The sequence below is a fragment of the Coregonus lavaretus genome (assembly GCF_964263955.1).
Source record: "Coregonus lavaretus genome assembly, chromosome: 21".
Taxonomy (NCBI): Eukaryota; Metazoa; Chordata; class Actinopteri; order Salmoniformes; family Salmonidae; genus Coregonus; species Coregonus lavaretus.
The window spans coordinates 21,497,201-21,513,387 of NC_140008.1; the positions used below are offsets into that span (position 1 = coordinate 21,497,201).

The 16,187-nt window shown below is 46.0% G+C and overlaps 1 protein-coding gene across 4 annotated transcripts in view; it reads right to left on the minus strand.

Annotated features, from left to right (window-relative positions):
- Positions 1–16,187, minus strand: part of LOC311148882 (leucine-rich repeat-containing protein 7-like) — a gene marked incomplete at its 3' end in the record, with an annotated part of 87,683 nt that overhangs the window by 4,208 nt on the left and 67,288 nt on the right. For 2 of the 4 annotated variants that reach the window (XM_084185891.1, XM_084185892.1), the window contains 4 exons: positions 14,125–15,910; positions 12,121–12,273; positions 10,845–10,968; positions 165–394 (listed from right to left, as the gene is read on the minus strand). In XM_084185891.1, coding sequence (XP_084042017.1) covers positions 165–394; positions 10,845–10,968; positions 12,121–12,273; positions 14,125–15,910 — 2,293 coding nt within the window. Of the gene's footprint in view, positions 1–164; positions 438–10,844; positions 10,969–12,120; positions 12,274–14,124; positions 15,911–16,187 lie in introns of all 4 variants that reach the window. The other 2 variants (XM_084185893.1, XM_084185890.1) reach the window with 1 other exon arrangement.

Here is a 16,187-nt window from a genome sequence, read left to right on the forward strand (position 1 = left end):
GAGCGAGACCAACACACAGAGACAAACACAGAGAAAGAGAGAGAGAGAGAGAGAGAGAGAGAGAGAGAGAGAGAGAGAGAGAGAGAGAGAGAGAGAGAGAAACACAGAGACAATCAAAGAGACAGATAGAGAGAGAGAGAGAGACAGATAGTGTAATGGCCAACCTGCTCCTGGAAGTCGTCCATGCTCTTCTGGCCTTTGGTCTGTATGAGGCAGCGTGCGCTCTGGGGCCGGGTGGTGGTGGCCATGGGCAGAGGAGACTGGTACTGCTGGATGGAGATCTTGTTGATGGCGCCCTCGTACTGCTGGTCCCGCACCGAGCGGTGTGGGGGTGTGGCCGATGCGGACGTCACGATCATGGTCTGTGATTGGTGGGGGTGGGGGTGGTGGCCGCCTGCCTGTGGGTAATTCAACCCGTTAGGCAAAGAGTCAGGAAGCTGCAAAGATGCAAACGTCACGTCTTACAAAATGGCGGATATAAGACAGATGAGGTGCTGCATGCTTCTTCAAGCCTGAATGACCATATAGAAACTTCCCTGCAAATCCTGTCATCAAATCAAATGTTATTTGTCACATGCCCTGAATACAACTGGTGTAGACTTTTCCATGCAATGCTTGCTTACAAGCCCTTCCCAACAATGCAGTTTAAAAGTAATAATACAAAGTAACACAAGAATGGAGCTATATACAGGGAGTACCAGTACCAGATCAATGTGCAAAGGTACAGGTATTTGAGGTAGATATGTACATGAAGGCCATACATTTTCAAACCGATTTAAGTCAAAACTCTAACAAGGCCACTTCAGTGTCGTCTACATTATATATACTGAACAAAAATATAAACGCAACATGCAACAATTTCAAAGATTTTACTGAGTTACAGTTCATTTGAGGAAATCAGTCAATTGAAATAAATTCATTAGGCCCTAATCTATGGATTTCACATGACTGGGATTACAGATATGCATCTGTTGGTCACAGATAACTTTTAAAAAATGGGCCTCACTGTATTTCTGTGCATTCAAATTGCCATCAATAAACTGCAATTGTGTTCGTTGTCCGTAGCTTACGCCTTCCCATACCATAACCCCATCGCCACCATGGGGCACTCTGTTCACAACGTTGACATCAGCAAACTGTTCACCCACACAACGCCATACACGTGGTCTGCTGTTGTGAGGCCGGTTGGACGTACTGCCAAATTCTCTAAAAGGACGTTGGAGGCGGCTTATGGTAAAGAAATGAACATTCAATTATCTGGCAACAGCTCTGGTGAACATTCCTGCAGTCAGCATGCCAATTGCACGCTCCCTGAAAACTTGAATATCTGTGGCATTGTGTTGTGTGACAAAACTGCACATTTTAGAGGGCCTTTTATTGTCCCCAGCACAAGGGGCACCTGTGTAATGATCATGCTGTTTAATCAGCTTCTTGATATGCCACACCTGTCAGGTGGATGGATTATCTTGGCTAAGGAGAAATGCTCACTAACAGGGATGTAAACAAATTTGGGCACAACATTTGAGAAATAAGCTTTTTGTGCGTATGGAACATTTCTGGGATCTTTTATTTCAGCTCATGAAACATGGGACCAACACTTTACATGTTGCTTTTATATTTTTGTTCAGTTTAAGTAATAAAACAGGATACACAACCCACAGTTTTCTCTGTGCATTAATAATTCATAGGAAGTCCCTGGTCTACTTTTTTCATTATTATTGCACTGATGGTTAGAATGTGACCACAATGATGTGACTAAGACACTGACAAACAGAGGTTGCCATGGAGACCAAGCAAGAATGGAGCGCTGCTGGAATGAATCATGGCGCTTAGAAATTCCACAAGAGGAATAAAATAAAATACACAAGAATGGAGCTATACAGTAAACAGGGAGTGTCAGTACCAGATCAATGTGAAGAGGTACGAAGTATTTGAGGGAGATATGTACATGAAGGCCATAGATTTCCAAGCAGATTTAAGTCCCTGGTCTAACTTTTTCATTATTCTTGCACTGATGGTTAGAATGTGACCACAATGATGTGACTAAGACACTGACAAACAGAGGTTGCCATGGAGACCAAGCAAGAATGGCGCGCTGCTGGAATGAATCATGGCGCTTAGAAATGACTCCTGACATTTTAAAAAATTGCCATACTGTAGCAATCGCTTAAGTGATAATGCCTTCGAAGCCGGTGTTTGGAGGATAAATTGGCACGGGTGTGGTTAAGCCCGAGACGAAGTCGAGGGCCGGCAAACTGTGCCAATATATCCTTCAAACACAGGCTTCGAGGGCATTATCACTTTTATACAACAGGTTACCAACATATTCAAATAATGATTGACATATTTTCATAAAAAACGTTATTTGGATTAATTTATTCATACTATTTCATCCTTCCACAAGATATAGTCCCGACACAAATCTAGGGTTGCTACCTAAACCGGCTTGTCGTTCGTTCTATTGGTTCGATTGCTAGAGACGCGACCCAGTTGTTCAGTCTTTTTGTTCTGTATCTATGGACACGACCCAGTCGTTCGTTCTAAATGTTCCATTGCCATACTGGCTGGCAACATTCTTATCCCTTGCTTGCTAGCTAGCCAACTACGGCTAACTTACAGTCACGTCAAAAACTGCAGCCAGAATAACAGCAAAGCAGCCGCATTTGCATTCGTTTAAACTGTTTTCTAATTTATTTGGATACATCCATAACAAAGAGCTAATGAGGCGCGATTTCGCCTGGCATAGAATATGTGCTCACTCGTCAGGACACTGTTGTTCAGAGGAGCTAGCCAACAACACAGCTAACACGATCACTTCAAAATGAAGCTGGAAAGACTGCAAACTAGCTGCACTTCATTTCGTTTAAACTTTTTTTGTAAATACATTTATTTGTATATATCCATAAAAACGATACCAGCTGATTCATGATTTCGACTGGCTGAGAAATGCTGCCTGCCTGTCTGTCTCATCCCGACTACCGACACGTTCCTTACTATGGGGCAGCTGAAGATCAAATTTGAATATTGAAACCATGTTTCAAATGTCGGAGAAACAGACAGCAAGGTTTATACAAATCTCCGCTGTAAAAACTAAAAGAAATGTGAGATAATGTCTAGATGTTTTTTATAGTGGAGATGAAGTTTATTAATTGCTTGGCTGGGCTGATGAGACAGTGGATTGCGCAGTCAGCTGGAACAGAGTAAATAGGCATTTTAACGTCATAGATTTACTGTAGCCAGTGGTAACTTGTGGAATAGACACCGGCTGGAATGCGGTTTTAACCAATCAGCATTCAGGATTAGACCCACCTGTTGTATAAAACTAAATAAACAAGCCCATTTAAAAATAAAAATAAAAATGTGGAGGAACCAAAAGGGACAAGACCGGGAATCATGACGCATAACGTTAGGTAGTTAGTAGCTACTATACTTAATTACAGCTACTGATTGCAGAAGACCAATGTCTTCTTGTCTGCCACCCAGACAGCTGGCGTCGGGTAAGTTTGGCTTTATACATAGCTTGGGCTTTGTCGAGTAAGGCTTAAACTATGTATTTAGATTGTAGTTAGGTATTGTAGGTAGGCATCGTGGGTTGTTGTGGGTAGTTATTGTATGTAATTATTGTAGGTTAGTATTGTATTCGGCGGTGCCGGGTGTAGCACGAAGCTAGCTAGCTAGCTAACTCACCTCCTGGACTAGCTGGCGAGTAGCTATTAGCAACGGTAGCAACTAAATATAATATCCTTTTAGCCAGCTACATTCGTTCGCAGCGACGCCGTTTTTCAAACAAAGTCAACACAGCAGCCATTGCTAGCTAGCCAACACTACCAGCTAGCTGTACTGTAGCAGCTAAATACAATATCTTTGTGCTAGCTAGCCAACGTTTAATTATTGCTGCGTTATGAAAGGAACTAGACACGGACACGAATTATCTGTTTAGTGTGTTAACACACTATTGGTAGTTTGTTGTAACCAAGTATTGGTGCTAAACTGTGTGTTATTGGATGCTAGCATGCTAGTTAGCTATGGCGTCATAGTTAGCTAGCTGAATTAAGTAAGTTGAGTCTATTCCTTGAAACATTGAACCGCTGTAGTTTACAACAATTCTAATTTCTAAAGTGGAAGTTGGGAGAGTTATATTTGGGAGTTTTGGTGAGGGAGGCCCTGCTCTCTCCTTTCCCAGATGTTTAGTTCATTTCATTCCGATCTCCTCTGCATTATTGTAGCCATCTGCTACAGCCTGTCAACTATGCCTCTGCCTATCCCTGTTCTCTCCTCTCCGCACAGGCTACACAAACGCCTCACACCGCGTGGCTGCTGCCTCTCTAACCTGGTGGTCCCTGCACGCACCACACACCTGGAGTTCCAGGTCTCAGGCAGCCTCTGGAACTGCCGTTCTGCTGCCAACAAGGCTGACTTCATCCCAGCCTATGCTACCCTCCAGTCCCTCGACTTCCTGGCGCTGACGGAAACATGGATTACCACTGAAAACACTGCTACTCCTACTGCTCTCTCCTCGTCTGACCATGTGTTCTCGCATACCCCGAGAGCATCTGGTCAGAGGGGTGGTGGCACAGGAATCCTCATCTCTCCCAAGTGGACATTCTCAATTTTCCCCCTAACCCATCTGTCTATCTCCTCATTTGAATTCCATGCTGTCACAGTCACTAGCCCATTTAAGCTTAATATCCTTGTCATCTATCGCCCTCCAGGTTCCCTTGGAGAGTTCATCAATGAGCTTGACGCCTTGATAAGTTCCTTTCCTGAGGATGGCTCACCCCTCACAGTTTTGGGGGATTTCAACCTCCCTACGTCTACATTTGACTCATTTCTCTCTGCCTCCTTCTTTCCACTCCTCTCCTCTTTTGACCTCACCCTCTCACCGTCCCCCCCTACTCACAAGGCAGGCAATACGCTTGACCTCATCTTTACTAGATGCTGCTCTTCTACTAATCTCACTGCAACTCCCCTCCATGTCTCCGACCACTACTTTGTATCCTTTTCTCTCTCGCTCTCCTCCTACACTACTCACTCTGCCCCTACACAGATGGTAATGCGCCGCCGCAACCTTCGCTCTCTCTCTCCCACTACTCTCTCCTCTTCCATCCTATCATCTCTTCCCTCTGCTCAATCCTTCTCCCTCCAATCTCCTGATTCTGCCTCCTCAACCCTCCTCTCCTCCCTTTCTGCATCCTTTGACTCTCTGTGTCCCCTATCCTCCCGGCCGGCTCAGTCCTCCCCTCCAGCTCCGTGGCTTGATGACTCATTGCGAGCTCACAGTACAGAGCTCCGGGCAGCTGAGCGGAAATGGAAGAAAACTAGACTCCCTGCCGACCTGGCATCTTTTCACTCCCTCCTCTCTACATTTTCTTCATCTGTTTCTGCTGCTAAGGCCTCTTTCTACCACTCTAAATTCCAAGCATCTGCCTCTAACCCTAGGAAGCTCTTTGCCACATTCTCCTCCCTGCTGCTCTTCTACTAATCTCACTGCAACTCCCCTCCATGTCTCCGACCACTACTTTGTATCCTTTTCTCTCTCGCTCTCCTCCTACACTACTCACTCTGCCCCTACACAGATGGTAATGCGCCGCCGCAACCTTCGCTCTCTCTCTCCCACTACTCTCTCCTCTTCCATCCTATCATCTCTTCCCTCTGCTCAATCCTTCTCCCTCCAATCTCCTGATTCTGCCTCCTCAACCCTCCTCTCCTCCCTTTCTGCATCCTTTGACTCTCTGTGTCCCCTATCCTCCCGGCCGGCTCAGTCCTCCCCTCCAGCTCCGTGGCTTGATGACTCATTGCGAGCTCACAGTACAGAGCTCCGGGCAGCTGAGCGGAAATGGAAGAAAACTAGACTCCCTGCCGACCTGGCATCTTTTCACTCCCTCCTCTCTACATTTTCTTCATCTGTTTCTGCTGCTAAGGCCTCTTTCTACCACTCTAAATTCCAAGCATCTGCCTCTAACCCTAGGAAGCTCTTTGCCACATTCTCCTCCCTGCTGAACCCCCCCCCCCCCCCCCCCCCCCCCCCTCCTCCCTCTCTGTGGATGACTTCGTCAACCACTTTGAAAAGAAGGTTGACGACATCCGATCCACGTTTGTTAAGTCTAATGACACTGCTGGTCCTGCTCACACTGCCCTACCCTATGCTTTGACTTCTTTCTCCCCTCTCTCTCCAGATAAAATCTTGCGACTTGTGACTGCAGGCCGCCCAACAACCTGCCCGCTTGACCCCATCCCCTCCTCTCTTCTCCAGACCATCTCCGGTGACCTTCTCCCCTACCTCACCTCGCTGATCAACTCATCCTTGACCGCTGGCTATGTCCCTTCCGTCTTCAAGAGAGCGAGAGTTGCACCCCTTCTCAAAAAACCAACACTCGATCCCTCTGATGTCAACAACTACAGACCAGTATCCCTTCTTTCTTTTCTTTCCAAAACTATTGAGCGTGCCGTCTTTAGCCAACTCTCTTGCTATCTCTCTCAGAATGACCTTCTTGATCCTAACCAGTCAGGTTTCAGGACTGGTCATTCAACTGAGACTGCTCTTCTCTGTGTCACGGAGGCTCTCCGCACAGCTAAAGCTAACTCTCTCTCTTCTGCTCTTGTCCTTCTAGACCTGTCTGCTGCCTTTGATACTGTGAACCATCAGATCCTCCTCTCCACCCTCTCCGAGCTGGGCATCTCCGGCGCGGCTCACTCTTGGATTGCGTCCTACCTGACCGGTCGCTCCTACCAAGTGGCGTGGCGAGAAGCTGTCTCCGCACCACGTGCTCTCACCACTGGTGTCCCCCAGGGCTCAGTTCTAGGCCCTCTCCTATTCTCGCTATACACCAAGTCACTTGGCTCTGTCATATCCTCACATGGCCTCTCCTATCATTGCTACGCTGATGATACACAACTAATCTTCTCCTTTCCCCCTTCTGATAACCAGGTGGCGAATCGCATCTCTGCATGTCTGGCAGACATATCAGTATGGATGACGGATCACCACCTCAAGCTGAACCTTGGCAAGACGGAGCTGCTCTTCCTCCCGGGGAAGGACTGCCCGTTCCATGATCTCGCCATCACGGTTGACAACTCCGTTGTGTCCTCCTCCCAGAGTGCGAAGAGCCTTGGCGTGACCCTGGAAAATACCCTGTCGTTCTCCGCTAACATCAAGGCGGTGACCCGATCCTGCAGGTTCATGCTCTACAACATTCGGAGAGTACGACCCTGCCTTACACAGGAAGCGGCACAGGTCCTAATCCAGGCACTTGTCATCTCCCGTCTGGATTACTGCAACTCGCTGTTGGCTGGGCTCCCTGCCTGTGCCATTAAACCCCTACAACTCATCCAGAATGCAGCAGCCCGTCTGGTGTTCAACCTTCCCAAGTTCTCTCACGTCACCCCGCTCCTCCGCACACTCCACTGGCTTCCAGTTGAAGCTCGCATCTGTTACAAGACCATGGTGCTTGCCTATGGAGCTGTGAGGGGAACGGCACCTCCGTACCTTCAGGCTCTGATCAGTCCCTACACCCAAACGAGGGCATTGCGTTCATCCACCTCTGGCCTGCTGGCTCCCCTTCCTCTGCGGAAGCATAGTTCCCGCTCAGCCCAGTCAAAACTGTTCGCTGCTCTGGCACCCCAATGGTGGAACAAGCTCCCTCACGACGCCAGGACAGCGGAGTCACTCACCACCTTCCGGAGACATTTGAAACCCCCCCCCTCTTAAAAAAAAAAATGGTTATAGGGTGAATGCACCAATTTGTAAGTCACTCTGGATAAGAGCCTCTGCTAAATGACGTAAATGTAAAAATGTAAATGTAATGTGGTTATACAGTGCCTTCTGAAAGTATACACACACCTTGACTTTTTCCACATTTTGTTGTGTTACAAAGTGTGATTAAAATTGATTTAATTGTAATTTTTTGTCAATGATCGACACAAAATACTCTAACGTCAAAGTAGGTAAGTCTCTAAGAGCTTTGCACACCTGGATTGTACAATATTTGCCCATTATTAAATGTTTTATTCTTTCCTGCTCTGTCAAGTTTGTTGTTGATCATTGCTAGACAGCCATTTTCAAGTCTTACCATAGATTCTCAAGCCGATGAAAGTCAAAACTGTAACTAGGCCACTCAAGAACATTCAATGTCGTCTTGGTAAACAACTCCAGTGTATATTTGGCCTTGTGTTTTAGGTAATTGTCCTACTGAAAGGTGAATTAGACTCCCAGTGTCTGTTGGAAAGCAGACTGAACCAAGTTTTCCTCTAGGATTTTGTCTGTGCTTAGCTCTATTCCGTTTAATTTTATCCTAAAAAACTCCCTAGTCCTTGCTGATGACAAGCATACCTATAACATAATGCAGCAACCACCACACTTGAAAATATGAAGAGTGGTACTCAGTGACGTGTTGTGTTGTATTTGCCCCAAACATAACGCTTTGAATTCAGGACAAAAAGTTCATTTCTTTGCCACATTTGTTTTTGCAGTATTATTTTAGTGCCTTATTGCAAACAGGATGCATATTTTGGAATATTGTTTATTCTGTACAGGCTTCCTTTTCACTATGTCATTTGTGTTAGTATTGTGGAGTAACTACAATGTTGTTGATCCATCCTCAGCTATCTCCTATCACAGCCATTAAACATTGTAACTGTTTTAATCACCACTGGCCTCATAGTGAAATTCCTGAGCTGTTTCCTTCCTCTCCAGCAACTGAGTTGGGAAGGGTGCATGTATCTTTGTAGTGACTGGGTGTATTGATACACCATCCAAAGTGTAATTAATAACTTCACTATGCTCAAAGGGATATTCAATGTCAGCTTGTTTTATTTTTACCCAACTGCAAATAGGTGCCCTTCTTTGCGAACCATTGGAAAACCTCCCTGGTCTTTGTGGTTGAAATTCACTGCTCGACTGAGGGACCCTACCAGTGCTTGACTTGGACTGAAATAGGTGCCGTTACTCATGCTGGTTGCTGGAACAGTTTATATCTAGGTGCAGGAGCGCCACAATACTTTTGAGCTAATATTCAGCTCCGGTGAGCTCCTGCCCAAGTCAAGCACTGGACCATACAGACAATTGTATGTGTGGGGTACAGAAATGGGGTACTCATTTAAACACTATTATTACACACGGAGTGAGTCCATGCAGTTTATTATGTGACTTGTTAAGCACATTTTTACTCCTGAACTTATTTAGGCTTTCCATAACAAAAGTTTGAATACTTATTGACATTTCAGCTTTTAATTTTTAATTAATTTGTAAACATTTCAAAAAACCTAATTCCACTTTGATTTTATGGGCTATTGTGTGTAGATCAGTGACACAAAATCTTACATTCAGGCTGTAACAACAAAATGTGATAAAAGTCAAGGGGTTTGAATACTTTCTGAAGGCACTGTATGTGCTTGTAATGTCACCGTTGTTTCAAAAACAATGGATGTGTGGGGGTGGATTGCGATTTGACATTAAATGTACTGATATGTCATAAATATACACTGAAGAAAAACAAAAATGCAACATGTAAAGTGTTGGTCCCATGTTTCATAAGGTGAATTTTTTTTTGAAATCCATACGCACAAAAAGCTTATTTCTCTAAGATTGTCATGAACCCTGCATCCTGAGTCGGTTCCTGCCTGTGTTGCCATTTTTCTGCTCGGAATCTCCAGTTTCCTGAGGGTTCTTGAACGCTCCCGGCCTGGTTGCCGGGCGACGTTGCTAGGCGGGAGATCTCCCGATTAACCGCACCTGCATCTCATCAGCGGTCTGCACACCTGGTCCTGATCATCACCCTTCATAAGCTCTGACCTGACATCCATTCCCTGCCGGATCGTTAGCCATGAACAGTATGTTTGTCAGTGTATCAGCCTTGGAGTTTCTAGCGTTAGTTTTGTTGTTTTGCACCTTGTTGGCTTGCCGTGTACTTACCTCCGTTTTGTTTCTATCTGCAGTCAATCTCCCGGAACCTTCACCCAACCCCTGCCTGGTTGTCGGCGGCTGCTGAGCCATTATTGGATCTGCCACTGCACCTCCACCAACTCATCTCCGCCGCCCGCTCTGTCCCCTGGATTATTCTGCATCGTTTTTTGAATCTGTTAAATAAATACTCACCTTCGTTTCAACTCACCTTGTCCTGGTCTGCTTCTGGGTTCTGGCTTAGTAAACCGTGACAAAGATGTTATGCACAGATTTGTTTATATCCCTGTTAGTGAGTATTTTTCCTTTTCCAAGATAATCCATCCACCTGACAGGTGTGGCATATCAAGAAACTGATTAAACAGCATGATCATTACACAGGTGCACCTTGTGCTGGTGACAATAAAAAGCCACTTTAAAATGTGCCGTTTTGTCACATAACACAATGCCACAGATGTCTCAAGTTTTGAGGGAACATGCAATTGGCATGCTGACTGCAGGAATGTCCACCAGAGCTGTTGCGAAAGAGGAGTATTTCTGTCTGTAATAAAGCCCTTTTGTGGGGAAAAACTCATTCTGATTGTCTGGGCCTGGCTCCCCAGTGGGTGGGTTTGGCTGCCAAGTACATGGACCTATGCCCTCCCAGTCCCACCCATGGCTGCACCCCTGCCCAGTCATGTGAAACCCATAGATTAGGGCCTAATGAATTTATTTCAATTGACTGATTTCCTTATATGAACTGTAACTCAGTCAAATCTTTGAAATTGTTGCATGTTGCGTTTATATTTTTGTTCAATATATGAATGAGCTACAAGCCCAGTGTTTCATTCAGCAAGCTGGGTGATAATGAGCACTATGTCATCAGTATAGTTCAGGCTAAAACTAACAATGGCATTACAACACTCCAAACAGGCCTCCCACCCAGTCCTTTGCCTGTGTAAAGCACCAACCTTTTTCATGATGTTTTCTGGGGGCACGTCTCTCCTGCCCAGTGAGTAGGGGGCCCACTGAGTAGTGGGAGAGACCACCTCCTGGCCGTTGTCTAATATATTGCTCTGTTGAGAGGGGGTCTGGAGAGAGAACAGGGTAAAGGAACACAATTTAGAGTATCATCACCGCTATGGTGGTAACCTGTATTTGCTGCTAACGTGACTACAGTTTTAGCAGAGATAAAGGTAAATTAATTTGCTCTATTGATTATAAGGTTATAGTCACTGATAATAATAATACTATCGGCGGAGTATTGCAGATAGTAAACCAGCGGGTATCCTTGGATCAATATCATGACCTTAGCTTCTTTATAATGGTAAGCTTAAAGTCCTATAAGTATGAATATATCAGTTGGGTTGTTTACCTCCTGTCATTTCGTCCACTTACAATACTTATTTGATAAGAATAGACTGTGACTGACAGGTTAAGAGAGATTGGGACAGGCTAAAAATGATAGGTTGGCTTATAGGCACTAAAATACCTATACAAGAAAGATAAGCAAGCGAGAAACTCTGATACAATCTCTGCTTTTCATTACAATGTGCTTGTCTGTGTCCTTAAATGCATAGTGCCTATAAACTAGGCCCCATTGCATTGAGGCTACTGAGTGACACAGGGTACATTAATAGCTTTACACAGTAATAATAGCACAGAGCAGACACCGGAGCTGACACATTGATTGCACACATGCAACACACTGCAGACACTTTAATATTTCAGACAACAGATAAAAGACAGCGCTTGGCTTGAAGTTGAAATGTGAGGGATTGCCATGTCAGTCATCTTAAGGCTTGTTTCACACCGACACCGCTGGTGTCATTTGGCTAAGAAATTGTATAATACTCGGCTTCACTGTATGCATTTTATACTGTTACCGTGATACATGAGTCTCGGGTCTAGACTCGTTTTCTTAATGCTGGTATTATTTCTGGGCTCAAGTTTCATCCCTCAAGATTAGAATGTAAAATAATTGGAATATAAAGTGGACTATAATAAAACAAAGATATACAGGCATAGCATTTCAATATTTAAGGCAAGTGATACAAATAAAAATAAACATTCTCCATTGTAAGGAAAATGCAGCTATGGGTAATATTGTTCTGCTTATGATAAATGTTGTTTTTAAGCTTTTATCCTTACAAAATAATAGAAATGCAGTACACTGTATGAAATGAATGTGAAAGGGTTCAACTGCACTGAGACTGTTTCTGTGTTTTCTGGTTCATACTCACATTGGGTAGAGGTAGCCACTGTGTTGTTTGGTTTTCATGCTTATTCATGTTATTGTAAAAGTTTATTGTCATGCTTCTGCTTGCATGCGGTGCAGCATAGCCTCCAGAGCACAGCATGCCGAAGTTTACTGTGTTGTGCTTAAGGACAGCGCTCTGATTGGAGGGAAACAATCACGTGACATGAGTAAATGGGTGAGCCACTGGGTTAACGGGATTGCACCAAGACACATTGCGTAGCTGCAACAGATAAAGTGAGCTTGACAAACAGAACAACAACAGTACAGAGTTACTACAGTAGGCTACCAGCACAAACACATTAAAACACACTCATGGATACAGTATGACTACGTATATCATAAAAGCAACAGTATGTACTTTTCTTTAAGAGATGTATAGCACTGAAGTACTTGCCTATATTATCAAGGGCCGGTTTCCCGGACCCAGATTAAGCCTAGTCCTGGAGTGTTTTCTAATTCAGAACTAGGTTTAATCAGTGTTAAGCGTAATTCAGAGTCCACAGATGCAGATAGTTCGGCGTCCGATCGCGACACAGCTACTTGGCTCTGAGACCACCGTCCGCGGGGGATACACAGCCCAAACGCGCACCTGCCCAGAATTCCCAACCAACGCTGCTCCACAAACGCATCCTCCATTTGAATGAGGATTTGAAAGTATGAAAGCCATCGTTCCGATATTCTAGAACACTGCTGTGCGTACACATACACGTTTTGGACTCTGATAGACCCTTTAGGGCAGAAATCATCAACTAGATTTTTTTCTTGAGTAGATGGTCAGGGCGCCAGAACATAAGTACAAATAATTAGCAGACTGCGAATTGACCGCAAGAAGCCCAAACAGATAAAATATTTGACTAAAACATATTAATTTCAAACCTTGCTTACATGTGTATACGGTCACATACACTGAGTGTACAAACATGAAGAACACCTGCTCTTTCCATGACATAGACTGACCAGGTGAATCCAGGTGAAAGCCATGATCCCTTATTGATGTCACTTGTTAAATCCACTTCAATCAGTGTAGATGAAGGGCAGGAGACAAGTAAAAGAGGGATTTTTATGCCTTGAGACAATTGAGACATGGATTGTGTATGGTGAATGGGCAAGACAAAATATTTAAGTGCCTTTGAACAAGGTATGGTAGTAGGTGCCAAGCGCACCGGTTTGTGTCAAGAACTGCAACGCTGCTGGGTTTTTTACGCTCAACAGTTTCCTGTGTGTATCAAGAATGGTCCACCACCCAAAGGACATTCAGCCAACTTGACACAACTGTGGGAAGCATTGGAGTCAACATGGGCCAGTATCCCTGTGGAACGCTTTCGACACCTTGTAGAGTCCATGCCCAGACGAATTGAGACTGTTCTGAGGGCAAAAGGGGGGGCGGGGGGATGCAACTAATTTTTAGGAAGGTGTTCCTAATGTTTGGTATACTCAGTGTATATCTCTCTATTATGTGTGGGAATATTTTGGAAAAGATTTCCTAAATTAAAATCACTTGGAGCTGATTTGCTGGTGTTTTTACAGTATTTTATGTCCAACAATAAAACAATTTTAACAATGTTTTTTGCTTTGTTCGGTTTTTGCTCAGAAAACTTGTGGGGGCAAATAAAATCCCCTGCGGGCCGCCAGTTGGGGGACCCTGCTTTAGGAAAACTGACCCAAATTGTAGTAGTACAGACAGATATACTTGTCTTGTTAAAGTATGATATCATACTAATAGTAATAGTAGAAAGAAAATAAAAGAGAGGAGAAAGAGAACGTTGAGAGGAAAACGTACCAAACATGGTTTGTGCAACTTATACATACAGTGAAACTCCAAGTGAGACTGGTGCCATAACTGGAGAACATAACTAAGCAGTCAATACTGACGGTCATGCAGTCATGTGGCGTGTGGGTCAAGACAACAGAAGCTCACATGTAGATGGTGTGCAATCGTGTAATAAACGGTTTATTCCCAAGGTGAATAAGAAGTTGTCGGACTTACCCGGTCTATTCGTTTGGCCTCTATATGTCTAAGCAGCTGTTGCCTCCAGTCTACTGGCATGTTAGAGGACATATCGTCAGGCTTATGCTGCAGCTGCATGGTGCGCATTTTCATCTCATCAGGGCTCTTTATATTCTCAGTGCAAGTGCTCAGATTATAATCTGGGGGCATCTTCTCCAACAGGGCAGCCATGGTGGGTCTGGCAGACACAGGCCTGGCCTGGGACGCCCCGAACGTCTCCGTGCTGTAACTCCTGGCCGACAGAGGCCGCCGCTGTGTCAGGCTCTTAGTGGGGTAGCCCATGATGGGCTTCTTGGGCTCCTGGTAGGAGGAGTAGTCTTCCTCGTACCTGCCATTCCTCTTGTTGTACTGTTGGTCCTGCTGGGCCATGCTGGCCAGACTGTTCTGGTGCTCCAGCATGCCTTTGAAGTGCTGCCGGCCATAGTGGTCCGACTTCTGCTGCATCTCCTGGGCCTCCTGAACCCTGCGGAACAGGGCCAGCTCTGTGGAGCTGACCAGGGAGTCGGCCCGCCTCAGGAACCCAGGCCGGGAGCGCTGACTGGGAATGGGGAAGGGTTGCTGCTGCTGGGGTGGCTGGTTCTCCTCGTTGACTGAGGGCTGAGAGTAGGAGAACATCTGGTCCATGGGAGGGTAACCCCGGTAACCCCTGGGGCTCACCAGCTCCTTGGGCAGGGTCTTCCCCGGATGGTTGACATACTCAGGGGTGTTCGGGAAGGGCGGAGGGGCCCTCCTCTCCTGCTGCTGATTCCTCATATCCATAGCCCCCTGAGGGTTGAAGCTCTGGTCGAAGTGGTAGACCTTCTTGGGGATGGCAGGCTTCTGCTGCTGGCTATTAGTTCCGTAGGCATCATCATCGTCCAGCATGGGGGCAGACTTGCTCCGGGACATGCTCTGCTCCATGGGGGCTGGCATGTCTGCACGGTCAACACTCCCCTGGTTCTCTATGCTGGAGCTGTAGGTGTCCACGGGAATGCTGTACACCTTGTAGGAGCCCATGTCTATCTCATCAATACTCTGGGACTTCTTGAACTTAGCCTTCACCTCCTTCATCATGGGAAAGAGGCGCTCAGAGCTCTTGCTCATCACCATGGCCCCAGAGCTTGGTCTAGTGGGCTTGGATTCGACATGTTGGTACATGTTGGACATGTTGGCCTGCTGGCTGCTGCGCCCCTGCCCCTGCCCTGAGTTTCTGGAGTCTAAGTAACCCCACGTCCCTGTGGAGGGGAACGTGCCCGGCAGCTCCTGCTCAAAGTCCTTGCGGTCAGGATTGGGGCTGTTGCATGGGGAGCTCAGTTTGGAGGGGAAAGCTGTGCGGTCCTCGAAGGGGCTGGGCGTCCTCGTCCAGTTCTGCCACGGGTTGGGGGTGGGAGGCTGAGGCATTTCAGCTTCGGGCGTGTTGCGGACATTATGGAATTGGTGGGAGGGGTGTTGGTGTTGGTGAGGGGCATCCTGCAACTCCAGGGGGATGCCCACGATGCGCTCCTGCCTCATGAGGGGCCGGCGGCCCCCGTGGGAGGTGGAGGCGCTGCAGGACTTTGAGCCCAGCATGGGGTTACCACTGCTGCTACCACTGGGGGTCTCCAGAGGAGCCTCTTCAGACACGAAGCCTGTATTGTCGTAGTGGGAGGTGTCGTTCCACTGGTCAAAGGTGTCGCTGAGGGGGCGTCGCTCGCTGCGCTGCTGCAGTGTGCTGGAGGGAGGGGTCTCTCTGGGGTCTCTCAGTAAGGGCTTGGTCTCAATGGGCTTGGGGAACTGCTGGGCCAGCCTGCAGAAAGAGAGTGGGCACAGGTATCATAACATATCATTTCATCAAGGTATATTTACTACATAGAATAGAGGGTAACATTCATAATGGACCTCCAACTTGACTTGGAGTTTTGATAGGTCAAATCAAAGGCTGCATTAAAATAGAAAGGTACTGTGTATTTTAAAGTCATGTTTGCCTGAAGCTATACTGCTGGCATTTCAAAGGGAATCCAATTGCTTTTTTACCAATATATCATAAAAGGGAAATATGCACAGATTTGAGCTGGACTGTTTTC